The sequence below is a fragment of the Temnothorax nylanderi genome, unplaced genomic scaffold, assembly GCF_030848795.1.
Source record: "Temnothorax nylanderi isolate EJ_2023f unplaced genomic scaffold, tnyl_v1.0 TNYL_tig0615_pilon, whole genome shotgun sequence".
In the NCBI taxonomy this organism is placed as follows: Eukaryota; Metazoa; Arthropoda; class Insecta; order Hymenoptera; family Formicidae; genus Temnothorax; species Temnothorax nylanderi.
The window spans coordinates 816-19600 of record NW_027249677.1 but is presented as its reverse complement, the minus strand read 5'-3'; the positions used below and the strand labels follow the sequence as shown (position 1 = coordinate 19600).

Here is an 18785-nt window from a genome sequence, read left to right as displayed (position 1 = left end):
GCGCCGCGGGGAGGGGCGACAGCGTTTTCGCCGCGCCGCGGAGTCCGCGTGCAACGGCCGCGTCGGTCCGCGTGACGTCACACGGCACGCTCCCGCTCGCGTTATCTCCCCCTCGTAGATGTTCTCTCGCGCCCCCGTCCCCCGTTCGCGCGCGTTTTCACGGTCGCGCGCGATCCCTCTCTCCCGTTCGCGGTCTCGTTCAGAAATTATGCGAAAACTACAAATAGAAAATTTGCTTACCACCGCTTGATTTCAACCTGAAACCCCTGGCTCTTGAGTCAGACACCTTCGGCAATTTGCAACACAACAATGATTTTATACAAAATATTTAGAGTTTTGAACACAGATAAGTTAGAAAAAAGCAACACATGAAAGAAGCTGTAAGCATAAACTGCAGTTTTATTGATATGCAATACAGACAGCCTTCGAACACCATGTCTTTGCCACGTAGCACTATCAATCACAAACAGTGCAAATTGAACAGAGATTACACGGCATTATTTGATGTAGTGGACCTCCACACGACGCACAGAATAAATGATCGATCAGTGTATAGGCACGGGTGTCATGTTTTCGCTCAGCGTACAACATTGAGAATAATCCTCGTAATCTCACAGTACACGATGCACAAAATTTTACATTACCAGAAGTATAATAAAAGTATGTGCAACACATCTTTTTCAATTCATCTAAGGTATTCACTTCAGCCTGGTTTAATACTCGGAAAATTACTTCCGAAACATCCTCAAACCTTTCACTGTCGTAACACGAATCGTTTGACAAAATTGCATCAACATCATCAATTTCTTGTTCATGTTCATGTTCATGTTCCTGTTCATTTACCTCAATGTCCATTTCTTCTTCTTCTTGTTCATTCACTCCAACTTCCATTCTTTCTTCTCCTTCAAACTGCAATTCTTCGAAATCCATTTTATATACACTCTGTTCCACTCACGCGCTAAAATATAAACTTTGGAAAATATCCGAAGGTTCTTTTCCAATTAAATTCGGTGTTGAGAAACTCCCGGTTCGATCGGAGATCAGCGATTCCCAATTCGCGACGGATCAAATATCGCGCTACGTCGACGTCCGACGTCCGACGTCGACGTCCGACAATCTGCTACAATTTCTCATCCGCGGTTCGCTGATTTTCACTATTTTGAATTTACTATTGAGCACCGGTTTGCACAATTTTATGTACTCGTCGCTCATGTCATGTGTTGTACTCGCGACTTTCGGTCCACGACTACTGAGCGTACCCTCAAATTCATCCTTCTATATCTCACTATTGTCACATCGTTTGTTTAACATATCTAATTTCACAATGATCTCAGCATCCGTACGGATGCGCCTTGCGAAAAATCTACGATGTACAGTTTTGCACGTGTGCAATGAAGTCACCGCGAGACACGTATGTTCATGAAAACGATATCGCAACATTAACTTTCAATGGTTTAATCTGTATAACTGCTATTGAACCGCTATCAAACTTCTTTAAAACATCTTTAAAAACAACTTTAAAAACAGCTATTAAACAACTTTAAAACAGCTAAAAAACAACTAAAAACAACTAAAAACAACTAAAAACATCTTTAGAAACAACTAAAAACAACAAAAAACATCTTTAAAAACAACTAAAAACAACTATCAAACAACTAAAAACAACTAAAACAGCTTTAAAAACATCTATCAAACAACTATCAAACAACTAAAAACATCTTTAGAAACAACTAAAAACAACTAAAAACAACAAAAAACATCTTTAAAACAACTAAAAACAACTATCAAACAACTAAAAACAGCTAAAAACAACTAAAAACAACTAAAAACATCTTTAGAAACAACTAAAAACAACTAAAAACAACAAAAAAACATCTTTAAAAACAACTAAAAACAACTATCAAACAACTAAAAACAACTAAAAACAACTAAAAACATCTTTAGAAACAACTAAAAACAACTAAAAACAACAAAAAACATCTTTAAAAACAACTAAAAACAACTATCAAACAACTAAAAACAGCTTTTGAACAGCTAAAACAGCTTTTGAATAGCTTTTAAACAACTAAAACATCTATATTATATTACAAACTATGTGGGAAAAGGAAATAAAACATTTTATATATACATATATAGTTTATTTAAAAAAAAAATCATAATTTTTTCTGGTGTCGCGACCACCAGTTACATATTTTTAATACATTTTGTAATGCGCAATTCTTAACATGTTTTTCACATCTTATAGTATTAGTAACATCTAGATTATTTAAAGATTCGATATCTTCGTAATCGGCATCCAAAGTCTCAATGTTTAGATTTTTTCTAGCTTTATTCTCAAGTAAATCCACCAGCCATTCTCGTTTCTGGCATCCCATGACGTACACAAGAGTCGACGTCTCGTCACCCTCTCCAAGCACGGCCGATGTAATTAAATGTTTCGCCATGCTGTATGGCACGTTTCCATCCTCCCATCGTAGTCCATGGTGATTTGCAATCAACCAAGAAGCGCATGATTTGTCGGATTTCGTGAGGAGACTCCATGGCATGGGACATGTAAAAATGTAATGTGCCAAAACGGTCCCGTTTCTCAGAACCGCCACCTCCTTTACGACAAATTTCATCCCGACGGTGAAGCCTTACAGATCGACAAACGTTGGTACGATCATGACGAAACGACGGAGCAATCTGTATCTTATCGCGGTACATCAGTGCTTCTTATATCGCAATACCCGCTGATATTGCAATTTACATGATTTTGCGCACTACGTTCGACAATGGACAGTATTCGATTACACGATCATGCAAGATGAGGCAATAGGCGGTAGTATTTGCCGGTACATTCTCTTTGCAGTCAAATTCTATTCGCACATCCACGGTGGCGCTCTTGACAGATTCGTTTTGTCGCGAGCAATCGATGACAACAAAAGGTCCTTCCATCAGGAATGTATACAAGCTGCAAAGCGTATCACTGGAATCGTATCCGTAATAAGCTTTACGAAAACGCGCATACATATCGAAAAGGACGGCGTATCGATTTTTGCCAAAATCCAGATTCAAGTCGTCGTACGGATAAAATTCAGAGTTTAGATAAAGTTTCACGTTGGTCAAGTTACAGTCATCGAATACGCTAACATTTTGAGACATGATATTCTTGCGCCCGGTCTGCAGCGCAAAGATAACGTATCGCGGCTTCTCCAGCTGAGTCGCCGTTTTGACGGCCCACGAATGCTTGGTCGTGCTCTGCAACATGGTGTACTCGTACAGATCCCACGAACGGAAACTAACACTAAGATATCGCCCGCTTTCCAAGGCCCGTAGCATGGATAGCTTATTGATCTCGTTTAATGTGACGTGAGGCATTCGCCACTGTACTTTAAACAATTCAATTTCCGGCTCCGTCGCCGGATTTCCCACAATGCAATTGTTGTCGCTGCGCGCTCGTATCAAAATTAATTCGTGACGAGCGTTAACAACCACGCGTTTGTAATCCTCGCAAAAGCCCAGCAACCTCTTGAGCGGTACGCAAAAGTTGAAGTATCCTTCCGGTATGCTCGATGAAACGTCCCATCCAGCATTCCGCATGAGTTGAGAATCATTATACGATAGCGATACATAGTTCTTGATGGTACTGGTTATTCCAACGTTTCTGTTGCGATCAATCTCCACACCGTTGAGCTCGTATCGAATCTCATCGAACATGAACGCTGCACAATTATTCGCAAGCGTTGCCTGAGACTCGTCATTCCCTTTCTTTATCATCAATCTTCCTTCAACGTAGAGAAAGCTCTCGCACGGCAACGTGTATAAATCCTGCTGTTGTATGGGTATTCTTATCTCATCGTTATGTCCAAACGTTGTGTTGGCGTACGGATTGTACGTGTGTGTCTCAATCTTGACGACGCTGTCGTCAAAGATCGGTTCACCTCCAATGTTTAAGATATTAGCCATTTCGTACGACGAAACCCAATGATTTCAGAAATTCAACGTTCGACGCAGTGAGTTTCTTCTTTGGCGATCGGATTGTCTCTCTAATTTTGTTTCTCGTCTGTTGCACCTGCTCAGCTTCGTTCAGTACGAGCATCTCACGTTATCGCTGTCGTCTTCGTACATGCAGTCTAACGGTGATCTCCTCTCCACGAAAATCAATCAATCGGCCGTCCTGATCCACGACGCGAAGCGTCAAGTCCGAAATGCTCCGTACGATGATCGGAAGGTAAATGATCTGTGCCGGCGTTTCCGATATCTTATATCCTGGAGGCACACTCGGTGAAAACTCGTGTATCGTGTGCACGTACTTGTCGTTGCTGTACGCACCCGCGGTCACGTTACACTCTATGCGAATGATGTTTACGTTGATGATATTTATCGGAACATCCGATTCGTGCCATTGTCGCGACTCCAGCACGCGATTCGCTGAAAATCCCAGCAGCGATCCAATGTTGTTCGGTTTGGTGAAATTTATCCGATAAGCGCACTTGATCTCGCTCTTCATCGTATTGTTATTAGCCCGAATAATCAATGGGTGCGGTTCATCTTCGTTTATCGAGACATTATTGGATTGATCCCATAAAAGAGCGCGTTTCAGATACATGTCTATATCACGCAGTTCGTACGATCCTTCGGGAATGGTAATCTCCTTGTCGTCGTCATAGTAGAATTTATTGTTCGACGAATTTACATTCGGTATCGTGTGATAGGTTTCAAAATCTGTCAGACCGAGCTCGTAATCGCCATCGCTCAAATCCACGGCGGGAAAGTAGCTTACCGCGAGGATGCTGCTCTTGCCGGTGAGCGTAAATGTCAGTGACATGTTTGAATAAATACTGAGATTAAACAGCGTAACGCCGGTCTTTAAATTGATTGTCAGCCGACTGTAGAAAACGCAGACACAGTTGTCCACAATTGCTCTGATCGTATCGCTGATATGGCGTGCGATTGTACTCTATTACATTGTTCTTTAGATACTGCGCCAATTCTCTCGGTGGTCGAAGATTGCCAAAACTGTCGAAATATATGGCACGATCTCCCCTCTTCGCGTACGCCACCCAGTGAGTACCCGGTCCCTCAGTATTATCCAAATTCACGATACCGCTTTCGTTTCGACGTACACCGCCGATCGGTAACGAGTCGCGCATGAAAATACCTCTAAATTTTGGAATGCGCATACGTTTTGCCAATTGTTGCAGTTGTATGTTGGTAGTTACGCCCTTGGGGATTTTTAGCGTCTCTTCGACGTTTTTTTTTTCTCGAGACTCCCCGTCCGCGTTTGTATGGAGCGAGATAAAGTCCGTGACCTTCCATGGCGCGATTGTGACGTTGCATCTCTTCCAGCTGACGTCGCGCGGCTTTGTTATCGTTCACGGCCTTTGCGACTTCCGCCGCTCCGCCGACCAACGAACCGAGAACCCCTAATAACGGCAGGATCGGTAGGATACCACCGCGTTTCGCTATCGGAAGTATTCGCTTGTTCTTCTTCTTTTTCTTCGTTTTCAAACCCATACCGAGTTTCGTTTTAGCCTTCATGGCCGCCCAGACGGCTGTAGCTGCAGCTCTCTCTCCGAGAGTCGAATCGTTCGCGGTGACACGTTTTCGCGCTTTCGCGGCAAGTATATTGTCTGCCACGTGTCGTTCTGCGAGATCGCTGCTACGCGAGTAGGCTATGTCGTGCTCGCGACACGCTGCGTCCAATGGATTAATACCCCGATCACCTCTTGCCAATCGTGTTTCTAAATGAGTTCCCGGACCGCAAAATTGATAGCCGGGAATGTGTAATTCGATCGGAAGCGCGTTTATCGCGCGATTCAACAGACCTCGACCTATCTTCGGCGGCATTCGCCACAGTTTTTTATCAACGGCGGCGGACCGTCGATGTGCGTTTGCTGACACGACAAATTATAATGTATTAAACAGCGACGGTATTGCTGAACCTCCGAATCTGCCTTGATATGTTCGGGAAGCTTATCCCACAAATAATCTATATGATTATAAAACTGCCGTAGTAGAATGACCTTTGGTATATACTTTAACTGCTCGACGGTTAAATCGTAAATATCGCTGTTATCCGACATGAGCAAAAACATTTTAAAGACTGAGCATCTCAGCTCTACGCGCCTCTATAAATAGGCCAGCTTTCTCGATACTGTTTTTCATTCGTTGTGGAGGGGAGGTAAAATGCGGTTTGTACGACAATCGCGGACGATCAAAGTGACAAACTTTGACGATAGGATACAGTTAACGAAAGAGGTACGCAAACATAGAGACATGCTACCGATTTCTATACGTGGTATCATCTGCGGTCCGTCGAATTGCGGCAAGACAAACGTCTTGATAAGCTTGCTGGAAAGTCCGCACGGTGTACGTTTCGAGAACGTGTATGTGTACTCGAAATCGTTGCAACAGTCGAAATACCGATATTTGGAGAATATACTAACACCGATAGAAGAAATCGGCTACTTTACGTTCTCGAATAACAGTGACGTCATTCCACCGAGCGAGGCGCTCCCGAATTCTATTTTTATCTTTGATGACGTGGCATGCGACAAGCAGGATACGATAAGAGAATACTTTGCAATGGGCCGGCACGCCGACGTTGACTCCTTCTATCTTTGTCAGACGTATGCAAAGATACCGAAGCATCTTATACGCGACAACGCGAATTTATTGATTCTGTTTAAACAGGATGGTACCAATCTGAAACACATATTCAACGATCACGTAAACACAGATATGTCATACGATGATTTCAGCAAATTGTGTGATACATGTTGGCAACAAAAGTATGGATTCGTGGTGATAGACAAGGACAGCGCGATTTCGAATGGTCGATACAGAAAAGGATTTAACGACTTTGCGATACCGAAACGCGGTTAGTTGTTGTCGACGCGCCGATTGAACAACGTTATCGCAACATGGACAGCGGCGAGGAGATTAGAGAGCGCGAGAGAATAGCAAATCAAATTGCGAAAACGAGCGATTCGATTCGCAAAAAGTATCACGCCTTGAAAACGGGCAAAATGGAGGAAGATATCGCGTTGGAGAGACACTTTAAGCCCATCATCGAGCCTCTAAGGCAGATTGCCGAAAACACCGTTGGCAAAGAATCTGACGTGTCAAAGATTGAGAATGAAACGGCGTGGGAAGACGAAGAGCCAAAGTTCAAACGAAAACGACCAAACGCCTCGTTTAACGACTCTGTAATGGCTTCAACTCCGGTTACGTTGAAACGATCGATAAATGTGCCATCTAATTTGAGCGAAATAACCAAAATTTTACAACCGCATAAATCGAAACGATCGACAGGTCCATTGAATGAACCACCGATAACCTCTGCGCCTTCCGTGCGGCCCACAATACTCGAATCACTCGCAAACGAAGATGTTTTCGAAACCACGGATGACTCACTCGTGACGTCCGTTCGACAGCAGTTGCAAACATCTGAAGGTCGAGAAACGTTGCGAGATCACTTTGGTCTATTGGGTCAAAAGTACGTCGGGGCAGTTCTGAGCGGCGATCAAGAAAGCGGTATAGACACCGTATACGGCGTTTATTTCAGCAACGATGGAATGATGCTCGGTAATAAACGTTTTGACGTGAACAACGCGGACAACATAATTATCGACGGCATACGATACGCTGGCACACGCGGTCTTTACGAGTTGATCTTTAAGAAATTTCCCAATGACGATATCTACACGGTGGACGATATGCAAACATACAAGAGCATTCTGTTGACGACGAGTGCTCATAAGCGCAATTATGATGCTCACGCTCGAATAAATGGCAACAGGGGATACAAGTACACACAAATAATCGCACCGTTGATTTCGGGTAAAAAAGCTGGAAAAGGTATACCGCGTGCCATGACATTAAACGGCAACAAGATCGACCATATAATTGCATCGTCGATTTCGGGTAAAAAAGCTGGAAAAGGTATACCGCGTGCCATGACATTAAACGACAACAAGATCGACTATGTTCATTGGGACGATCCCAACGAGCTTGTAGATCGTCTCCGATTGCTCGAAGCTTCGCGCCTAGCGGGTCACACCGGTCACGATAACGAGATCCTGTCGATTATCGAGGAACTTCGCGAGGCTGGACTTATTATAAATTAAACCGCGCGTCGGCGAGTCGTTCAATCAACATCGAAATGCCGATCAACAAGTTTGGTATATCGCTCGGAAGAGGCGGTGCGGAACCGTACTATCAATGGAGCAGATTAATCAGAAATTACGTGCGCGATAACGCTCTTTGCATGGTCGCCACCGACTTTGACGCGAAATCGCGCAAGATTCGACGGATAGCGCCGCCTGTAGATGATGGCGATGCCGCCAATAAACGTTACGTGCAGCAGAGCGTGCAAATTTTGAAAGATCAGCAGGATGAAATCGAGAGAAAGATGGCCGCATTCCAGAATAACGTGCAAATTACCCTAAACGAACTTCAAAAGATGATTCAAGATGTAATTGCGAATCATCGCGAATAGATAAGAACGTACATCTGATCTCTGCGTCAGTTGCGCGTCAGCGTCATGGCTAGTAAGAAGCAATCAACTGAGAAACGGAGGCTGGTGGAAGAACTACACGCTCCTGCGAGAAGAAATTTTTCGCGAAGACGCGTCATAGTGCGCGGATACGATGACCTGTGGCAGGCGGATGTGGTCGAGATGCGTCCATACACGCGATTCAACAGAGGCTACTACTACATACTCACCGTTATCGACGTGCTGAGCAAGCACGCATGGGCCGTACCGCTCAAGGCCAAGAGCGGAACCGAGGTTACTACGGCGATAGCGAAAATAATTCGAGACGGCGGAAGATGTCCGAAAAATCTGCAGACTGACAAGGGCAAAGAATTTTACAACGCAAACGTGCAGAAACTCTTGAAGAAACATAATATCAATCACTATTCGACCTATTCCGTAATGAAGGCATCGGTCGTCGAACGATTCAATCGCACGCTCAAGAACGATATGTGGAAAATGTTTACGCTCAACGGAAATTACAAATGGATCGACTCGCTGCCGGGTCTCGTATCGGATTACAACGCGCGAAAGCATCGAACTATCGGTATGCGACCCATCGATGTTACCCCCGCGATCGCCGACAAGCTCCTAACAACGGTGTACAGCCACGTAAAGATCGCTGCTCCCGCGCGATTCAAAGTGGGCGACTCGGTACGCGTGAGTAAATTCAAGACAATCTTCGAGAAAGGATACACGCCAAATTGGACCACGGAGGTGTTTAGAATCGTCAAAGTGCAGAAAACTAATCCCGTGACGTATCTGTTGGAAGATTCCTGCGGAAAACCCGTCGCCGGCGGCTTCTACGAATACGAGTTACATTGCGTTGCCAATCCCGACGTGTATCTCGTTGAAAAAGTTTTGCGCAAAAGGGGGGATGAGGTTTATGTAAAGTGGTTAGGATTTGATAATTCACACAATTCATGGATACACAAGAATAATGTATTGTAAAATTTTATTACAATATAAAAACATATTATACATACAAATGAGTCATTTATTTACATAAATATCTAAATGTATTTACAATTGTATTTTACAGTGGTATTTTATAATGCCCCCATGGCAGCGTCTCGGTAGAACCGGGTATAATGTATCGTTTATCATCGTACGGACTTAGAGCTATTTTCGTTTCGGACACGGTGTATACCTCGTGCTGTTTGGATCTTATGCAGGTCTGCTGTCGTGTCATTTCAATTTCGTCGCGCAGACACCGCGTGTAATCGTCGAATGTTATCGACCTGGCTACGACGTTACTCTTAACACCTTTAGCTTTTTTCGTATCTTTCATACCGTCTACTCGCAAGGCGTACATCTTTGCTCTAAGCCCGACGAATTCGGTCATTATCGCACCGTTATTTTCGTCTTTCATTAAGCCCGGAACTTTTTTATTGGCGAGTGGGATACCGTACGCATTATCGACCGCGTAATCGCTTGTGTCAAATCTAATAATGTGGCGCTTCATGGTGTCATACACATCTTCGCACTCGATGTGATAAATGAGACTGTCAGTATCGGTGTACGTGACTTTACACTTGTCGCAATACAACGGTAACATGTACTCGTGATGAAATTCGTACAAACATGTCTTGGATATATCGAGGATGCACATACCCACGTAGATTGGTTTGTCGAACTTCACCTCGAGTTTTCGCATTTCTATTGCTACTAAATTCTCCGAAAAGACGCTTCGGCTATGAAAATTTGGTTTCGCGATCAATGCCTCCGCGCCGTATCTACCCTCCCAATGAGTCACGAGTCGCACGTCAACGTGATTGCGCACATTCTCCATGGTTTTGCCAAACACAGCATTGTTCATCAATTTGTATAAATTTTTCTCGAAATCATTCTTGGCCAATGTTCTAAATTTCGTATTAAGTTCTATATAATCGCGAAGCCATGGAGATTGCGCGAATTTCAATATGCGGTGAATCTTTGATATACGGAGACCGTGACGAGTACACTGCTGCAGGTTGCGATAATGTATTACATAACGTTTCTTATCGTATAATGTTGCGAGGAGCTTGTCCTGCCGCTTACCGGGTGGTTTATCACGCGTCGGACAGAATGGTAGGTCAGTGTGCGCGTCGTGAAGATGTTGCGGATATTCCAAGTCGACTTCGAGAATGTAGCCTATCGTGGAATCCACCGCAACATCCATAACATTAAAATCGGTTACGTCGTCGACCCATTGAAAATCTGCGTAAGGCAATGGTTGACACATTGCCCAGCCGTATAAGTTGTTTACGTCAAAATACATCAGATATGACGACGGTTTCGATGGATCGTACGACTGCATGTACTTGTTGTTGGCCAGCGCGTATCTGTTTGAACATTGACTCAAACCGCCGCGTATACCGCGTTCGATAAACATGACCATGTCAATGTCGGTGAGCAATTCGAAATTGATACGCGTATGCTTCAACATAGCGTCCCACGTAAAACCTGGTAGAGTATAATAATATGCCGGATCGAGTCCATAACTCGCGACGCAGCTATCGCGAAAATTTTCAAAGATATCGGCCAACAGCAAGACATCGGTTTTGAGATATAAATCGCTGTAGTCACCGAGCGTTCGAATGGAGAACCGCTGCCAGACGTTGACGGCGTGCGCGTAATCGCTCTCGGATACGGTGTCACCTGTCAATGAACTATAAAACGAGTCGCGCGGTGGTAAACACGAGTCCTCCAACTTTTCGACGCAGTCAATGTACTCATACGGAAATACGCCTTTTCGTGTCAGCAAATCAAAATTTCTGCGGATATTTTACAAAATTCGCGTTGCAATATTCGCAGTTTATCCTTGCTTAGATAAGATGCCAATTTGTTGAGACTAGCGGTGAGAAACTTGTACGAATCGATAAATCGCAATTTGACGCAAGTTTTCTTATCTTTATCTTCGGTGCTTTTAACGTTTTTTGTAAATGAAATGTATTTCTCTTTTGTAATTGGGAGCAAGTCTACATGTCCTTCGTACGCTGTTGCTATTTCCGTTATAATAAAATGTGCGTCGTAGCCAGATAAATTATGAAAAACTATGGGAATGCAATGCGAATCTTTGTAGTTTAGATTACAGTTTGAGTGCGCGGGACCTCTGTACTGACCGGTCAGATGACAATGATCGCGTACTCGCACGTCGTCTGGCTCGAACGGTTTTTCGCACACGTGACAGTGCGTTGCGCTGTTAAACTTTTCCCACTCGTCTCGCGTGAAATTCGCCATGGGTATATTAGTGGACAAGATTGTCTTTACGTCGTGAGCTAAACGTCTTAGCTCCTCAGCGAACCACGCGACGCAATCCTTATCGCGACGAAACCGATACATTGATAGCGAGTCGTCGTACGAGCAGCGCACGTAGTACCCTATGCTAAACACGCGATGATGTTGATATGTGTACCTGGACGTTTCCGGATCCGCTTCCATCTTCTCCAGGGTACATTCAAGGTCGGCGTATACGATAAACGGAACTCGTTCCTTCCTGCCGTGATTTTTAAAGGCCAACCACTTGTCGTTATCGCTCGGTAACTTGATCGCGCAGTCGTTCATCTCCTGGCAGTCGACGGTGTGGGCTTCCAATTTCTCGCTGGAGCTGAAGTAGTGCAAGCATCTGTAAATAAAGAATTTTTTTTAAATATATTTTTACGTAAAAATTATTTTATTATTTATTAGGATGTATACTCACCTATCGCAAAAGTATTTTTTGTTCTTTTCTTGCTCAATTGCGAGCTCACGATGCGGGACAGGTTCTTGATCCATGCAAAATGTCCCACGTTGTCGTCCTGCATGTACAGCAGATTTACATGTCTGTTCATCTTTCGACCAGTAACCCGTATTGGCAAGATCGCAAGTTCCTTGTTTTTTTTCTCGATACCGTACACATTGATGGAGATGTCGTTGTGATCTTCAAACCGTTTAATTTGATCCAACGTCATTGGAAATTTAATGTTTGTAAGATTAGCACCGACGTGTAATGAGGATACGACGATTGCAGATCTGCATTTCTTTGGGTTGGATGCAGAGCAGCCACCACTGACCATGCGAAACATGCATTGCCCATTGATCGCACGTTTATCACCGCTCTCTTCATTTTAATTTCTCGCGGTATTTCCACAAAACACCCCGCGTGCAATGGATTATATTGTTTATGTTAACTGTCAATTAAGTATACGCGACAACGCCCATCCGCTATCACGTTCCTGGAATTCCTCCAGCGATGCTAGGGTAGGCTCGATGACGTGTCGCTTGTACCACTCACACAGATCGGACTCACGAAAGAGTTCATAGTTTCTCGTTGCGATACTTTTATTCGCGCGTTTGTCACCCGCAACAAATTCACCATTAAACATTGTGTTATTTTTACATTGTCATGTCGTTGCATGACGTTCCGCACATGAATGAGTACAATGTCTCTCGCATCTTTGAGAAATTGATGAGGGTCGATGTGTTTGGAATTTATTACCACACCGGTCAGTATACGACTTTCAAAAGCCGTATCTATCTCGCGCCATCTGAGTCCTGTCTCACTCCGCACTGTATCCTGCACCCACATGCACAAAACGTTGACGTACCGAGTCTTTCAGACCTTCGAGTCGTGCGATACAGGCGACCAACGACTGTTTGAGACCGATCGATAATCGTGGCCGTTTAATTCGGCTTTGTTCTTCCAACGATTCGATAAACTCGTCGCATCGTTGCTCCCACGCGGCAAAGTCTTCCCTCGAATTTAAAAGGGTGGATTGGTCCAACAACTCTTGCTCCATGTTCCTCTTTCTGACACAATTTGTTGCACTCGCGACTTCCAGTCCTCGACTACTAAGCGTATCACCCAGATTCATCAATTTATATTCTACTAATGATGCATCGTTTGTTTTTTTATCATATCTAATTTTATCTCAGCATCCGTACATTTACGCCTTCCGAAAAATCTACGATTTGCAGTTTTGCACGTGTGCGATGAAATCATTGCGAGACACGTATGTTCATGAAAACGATATCGCGCCATTGACTTTTGGTGATTTGATCTGTATCAATGCAGCAGCCGTACATCGGCGCTATTTGCAAAATTTGCAGTTTTGCACGTGTCCGATGAAATCATTGCGAGACATGTATGTTCTTGAAAACAATAACGCCCCATTGACTTATGTAAAATTGCAGAATTTGCAGTTTTGCACGTGTTCGATAAAATCATCGCGAGACACGTCGCGACATGTTCTTGAAAACAATATCGCGCAATTGACTTATGCGAAATTGCAAAATTTGCAGTTTTGCACGTGTTCGGTGAAATCATTGCGAGACACGTATGCTTTTGAAAATAAATCATATTTGATGCTATTGCCCGATGAGGTGATCTCATCACGAATGTTTCTTGACAAAGATATCTCATTTAACATATATGTGGTGGTAGTCACCATGCAGCAGCAGCCGTACAATGGCGCTATTTGCAAGATTCGCATTTTTGTACGTATAAATAGTCTACGAGGGATTCTAGAGCGCAGTCAGAGTTTGATACGGTTCGAGTACGTCGCAAACAGCCTCCAGTTACGATGTACACTCATGGTGCGAACTACTACGTTCCGATTCAGATGAAACGTGCGAGAAACAGCACAATGAGTAAGTACCGCTAATTTTCGTATATGCTTGTGCAAAAAAAAAACTTTTATAACATAATTGTATTTTTTCAGTTTTGATAAACCCCGCTACACGCCTCGTATTTTGGGAAGGAGATTTGCCTTGACATCGACAGCGTATAAATTTTTGGATGTCGGAATCAACGCGGGACCTATGTCCTCTGTGGATATACATATTGGTGATAACCGAGGCAATCGGATAATTCTGCCTCATGCAACGTGGGTGACATTCATCGAAAAACGTGCAGATATTCAGCGACTCGTGCAGTCATCGGCGCCATCATCGCTAGCGTTTCGAGATCTGGAACTCGTTAAAATACGTGACGCAGATATTGTAAAGTTGACATCGTGCGACACCAGCCTGTACATGAAACCGTCAACCGTACTCTTCCTGTTCGAACTAGAACATTGCGTCGAAAATGTATATTTTCAACTATGTCAAAATGTTCACGGCGTAAGTGAAAAATTTAAACAATTTGTAACAATTTTACGTCAAAATTGTATTACCGATAAATGTAATGCAGTTAGAAGCTTGCATGAAGTTTATGATAAAAATTCGCTAATAGATTGCGAACTGTTGGCGTATGCTGCCGATACTATTGTGTATAATGCGCTACATGATAAATAAATGCATATAATATGGTTAAAAAAATTTTTAATTATTTTTCCTTTTCATTTACCGTTCATCTCATTCCCTATCATTAGAATTAAGCTGTCTTCGTTTATCGTTTACTTAAATGTAATATTAAAAATTAAATATATATATTAAGATCTAAACTATTAAATATCGTCGGCGAAGAAAGATATGCGATCGTGGGCGAGAACGCGAACGGGGCCGGGAGCGAAGAGACCGCGAACGGGGGAGAGGGATCGCGCGCGACCGTGAAGACGCGCGCGAACGGGGGACGGGGGCGCGAGAGAACATCTACGAGGGGGAGATAACGCGAGCGGGAGCGTGCCGTGTGACGTCACGCGGACCGACGCGGCCGTTGCACGCGGACTCCGCGGCGCGGCGAAAACGCGGTCGCCCCTCCCCGCGGCGCGGCGAAAAGGCGAACGAGGGTCCCCTCACCCCGCGGACCCCTCTCCCGCGGCGCCCGAAAACGCGAACGCGGGTCCCCTCACCCCGCGGACCCCTCTCCCGCGGCGCCCGAAAACGCGGTTCCCCCCCCCCCCCCCCCCGCGGCGCCCGAAACCGCGGCCCCCCCCCCCCGCCCGCGGCGCCCGAAAACGCGGTTCCCCCCTCCCCCGCCCGCGGCGCGGCAAACAACGCGGTTCCCCCCCTCCCCCTCCTCGCGGCGCCCGAAAACGCGGTACCCCCCCCCCCGCGGTATACCCCCCGCCCCACCCCCCCTCGCCCACATTTCATTTAGAACCCGCCTAGCTTACCTACTTAGTGATGAGGTTCGGGGGAAAAATTTCTGCGAGTATTTTCGAATACTCTAGTCGGGAAGGAGGGAGAGGGTGATCGGTCACGGTAGAGGGTGGTCGAGGTAGAGAACCGGGGGAAGCATTCTGATATCTGTCAGAGCTTCCTCGCGGTATAACGAAAGGAACCGGTGAGAACTTGAAGGTTGGTGATCCTTCCCGGAACTTGCAATTTCCTCGGAAGAAACTGGCGAGAGGAAGGTTCCAGAAGGGGGAGTGATTCTGGGGTATCGGGGAACACCCGATACGCAAGGGAACAACAGACAGTTAGGGAGATGGCGAAGGGAGAATCGAGGGTAGGGTGGTCGATATGAGGAGACCGTTCGTGTCTTAAAAATGAAGCAAGGAGCTGTCGCTCCACTATACGGCCCGCCTGTTCCGTTTTATCCGATTCCGGATAATCACCCCCAAGGACTTGTGGCGGTGCACGTGTGAGTACACTAAAATTGTTTTGTAATTAAAAACCGAAAGAGGGGGGAAGTTTTAGAGAGAAGATATATATATGTATTCCTGTTATTGTATATACATATATATGTAAAAAAAGAGAGAGACTAGCAGATTTTCGGACTTACTATTGCTGACGGTGATGTAACGATTGCTCTCGGGATGTAACGTCTCTGGGTCAGTAATCGCGACGGTGAAGCTGGATCGAGGATTCTTCTGGACCCTTGGTTCGTACTGTGACGCGATGAATTGACGCGCACAGAATTTAGTTATAATAGGTTGACAGCGGGGGTCGAGACCAGAAGCGATGTATAAATCCCGTAGACGCGGACTTTACCGTTTTGAGTTTCGGAAAAAAATCGGTGTCCCGCTGTCGCGGTTTATATATGATTTTCAGGAATGGGTTATCAAGGAATATGTCTCAACCTTTTGGTGGGTGACCTGTTTTTCGATGATGACTCTTGTTAGTCATCGATTGAAAAACATGTTTTTCTCACGGATCGAGACGCTAGATTTCGAAATTTCTATTGTCTCGTCCTTATCTGTTTTCGTCTAGCGCGAAGTGTTTTTCCCGAATTTTCCCGGGAGTGTATATGACGGCCCGCTCGGCTATTGACCGGCGGCGCAGGTTTCGCATTTCTCACGGATCGAGACGCTAGATCTCGGAATTTCTATCGTCTTGTTTTATCTGTTATTGTCTGGCGTCAAGTGTTTTTTATGAATTTTCCCTGGGAATGACGGCCTGACCAGCTATTGACCGGCGGCACAGGTTTAACAATTAATACACGTATTTTGTTTGATTTAATGTCGGAAAGAATAATGATTCATTATCATCAGTAACCTGCCGCCGATCGACAAATATTATTCGGTTTTCGTCATCCCAAGAACAATTCAATTTACATCAGAGACGAATTAATTGGTATGAAAAAAAGACATAGTTGCTTTTAAGAAAAAGTATGCAGATGCGTGTTGCAAATTACATTTTTTTCTTAAAGGAACTATGCCTTTTTCATACCAATTGATTTGTCTCATTATTCTGTGCATAAAAGTATTAAAGTAACATTACCGAAACTTAATGTTTTACAGATATTTTGTATTTTATGTCAAAATACTAGAACTTTCAAGCCTTAATAATTCCAAAAGTTCTTAACAAAAAATACTTTATTATAATTTTTGAAAAGCCCTCGAGATTAGCTATAAAAATATGCATTGAAAAATAGGGGTTTCCATTTAAGAAATTAAAGGTGTCGTTTACGTGAGCTTTAAACGACCATCCAAGGTCAAACCAATAACACCATCTTATGTCCCCCTTCGAACCAAACAACTTTTGTCTGAAACATTTTTCTCTCCCGGGCTTGGTTTTCGAGATATTCGACTGGATGGATTAAAATGGTCCACCCTGTATATGTATATAAAAGAAAATGGAAGTTTTTTAATCGATTCCCTTAGGGTTACAATTCTCGTCCATCACTACCCTTCTCCTCTCACTTAACCCTTTGGACCAAAGGCTTAACGTCTCTTCCCGAAAGACGGAGCCCAGTTTGCTCCGCACAAGAGTCTTTCTTGCACGGAGGGCGCAGCTTTCGGAAATAAATTCCATGTTTACGTGCTCAAGTGGACTCGAACCTGGTTTCTCAGATTACGAGTCTGGCGCTCTACCACTAGACCACACTGCCGCCCTGTGCCTACCGAAAGTTCGGGGCCACCTAAATAATGTGAATGGTTTGAAATATAGGATTGAAATTTATAGGGATACAATGGGATCACAAAGTCTATTATTTAACCACAAAAACACCACCACCATCCCCCCGGGGGCCGGGGGGGAGGGGGGAGCCAAAAAATCTTAAATGGCATGTGGGGTTGAGTGAGGGCTCGTTCGAAAGGGCTTTCCGAGACGAAAACAAGGCGAGGTCGTCAAGGTCTCTACAATTTTTTTTCGCAGAGTTATGATTATTTGAACATTTTTATTAAGATTTTGCGATAGCGAGGGCCCACGGCGACAACAGAAGAAAGATAAGGCTTCACGCGGGCTCGCGCGTTTCTGTTGTGTGTGTGTGTGTGTGTGTGTGTGTGTGTGTGTGTGCGTGCGCGCGCGCGCGTGTGTGTGTGTCAGCAGAGATAATGCTGTGCGCAGAGAGGGTTGGAGTCGTTAACTACGCGGGAGTGACGAACCGTGGGGTCCTTATCTTTGCTGACACACACACACACACACACACACACACACACACACACACACACACAACAGAGAGGGTTTGGAGTCGTTAACTACCGCGGGAGTGACGAACCGTGGGGTCTTTATCTCTGCTGACAAACACACACGCATACGCACGCACGCACGCACGCACGCGCGCGCACGCACACACCACACACACACACACCACACCACACAGAAACGCGCGAGCCCGCGTGAAGCCTTATCTTTCTCTGTTGTCGCCGTGGGCCCTCGCTATCGCAAAATCTTAATAAAAATGTTCAAATAATCATAACTCTGCGAAAAAAATTGTAGAGACCTTGACGACCTCGCCTTGTTTTCGTCTCGGAAAGCCCTTTCGAACGAGCCCTCACTCAACCCCACATGCCATTAAGATTTTTTGGCTCCCCCCTCCCCCCCGTCCCCGGGGGTATGGTGGTGGGTGTTTTTGTGGTTAAATAATAGACTTTGTGATCCCATTGTATCCCTATAATTTCAATCCTATATTTCAAACCATTCACAAATTATTTAGGTGGCCTCGAACTTTCGGTAGGCACTGTATATATATACAATA

At 44.6% G+C, this 18785-nt stretch overlaps 1 protein-coding gene across 1 annotated transcript; it reads left to right on the top strand.

Moving 5' to 3' along the window:
* The first annotated feature begins 434 nt into the window (after positions 1–434).
* Positions 435–14791, top strand: LOC139784357 (uncharacterized). Its single transcript, XM_071723531.1, has 3 exons — positions 435–582; positions 14104–14131; positions 14203–14791. Exons 1-3 carry the CDS (start codon positions 435–437, stop codon positions 14774–14776), a joined length of 750 nt encoding a protein of 249 aa, XP_071579632.1. The 3' UTR covers positions 14777–14791.
* Positions 14792–18785: the final 3994 nt, after the last annotated feature.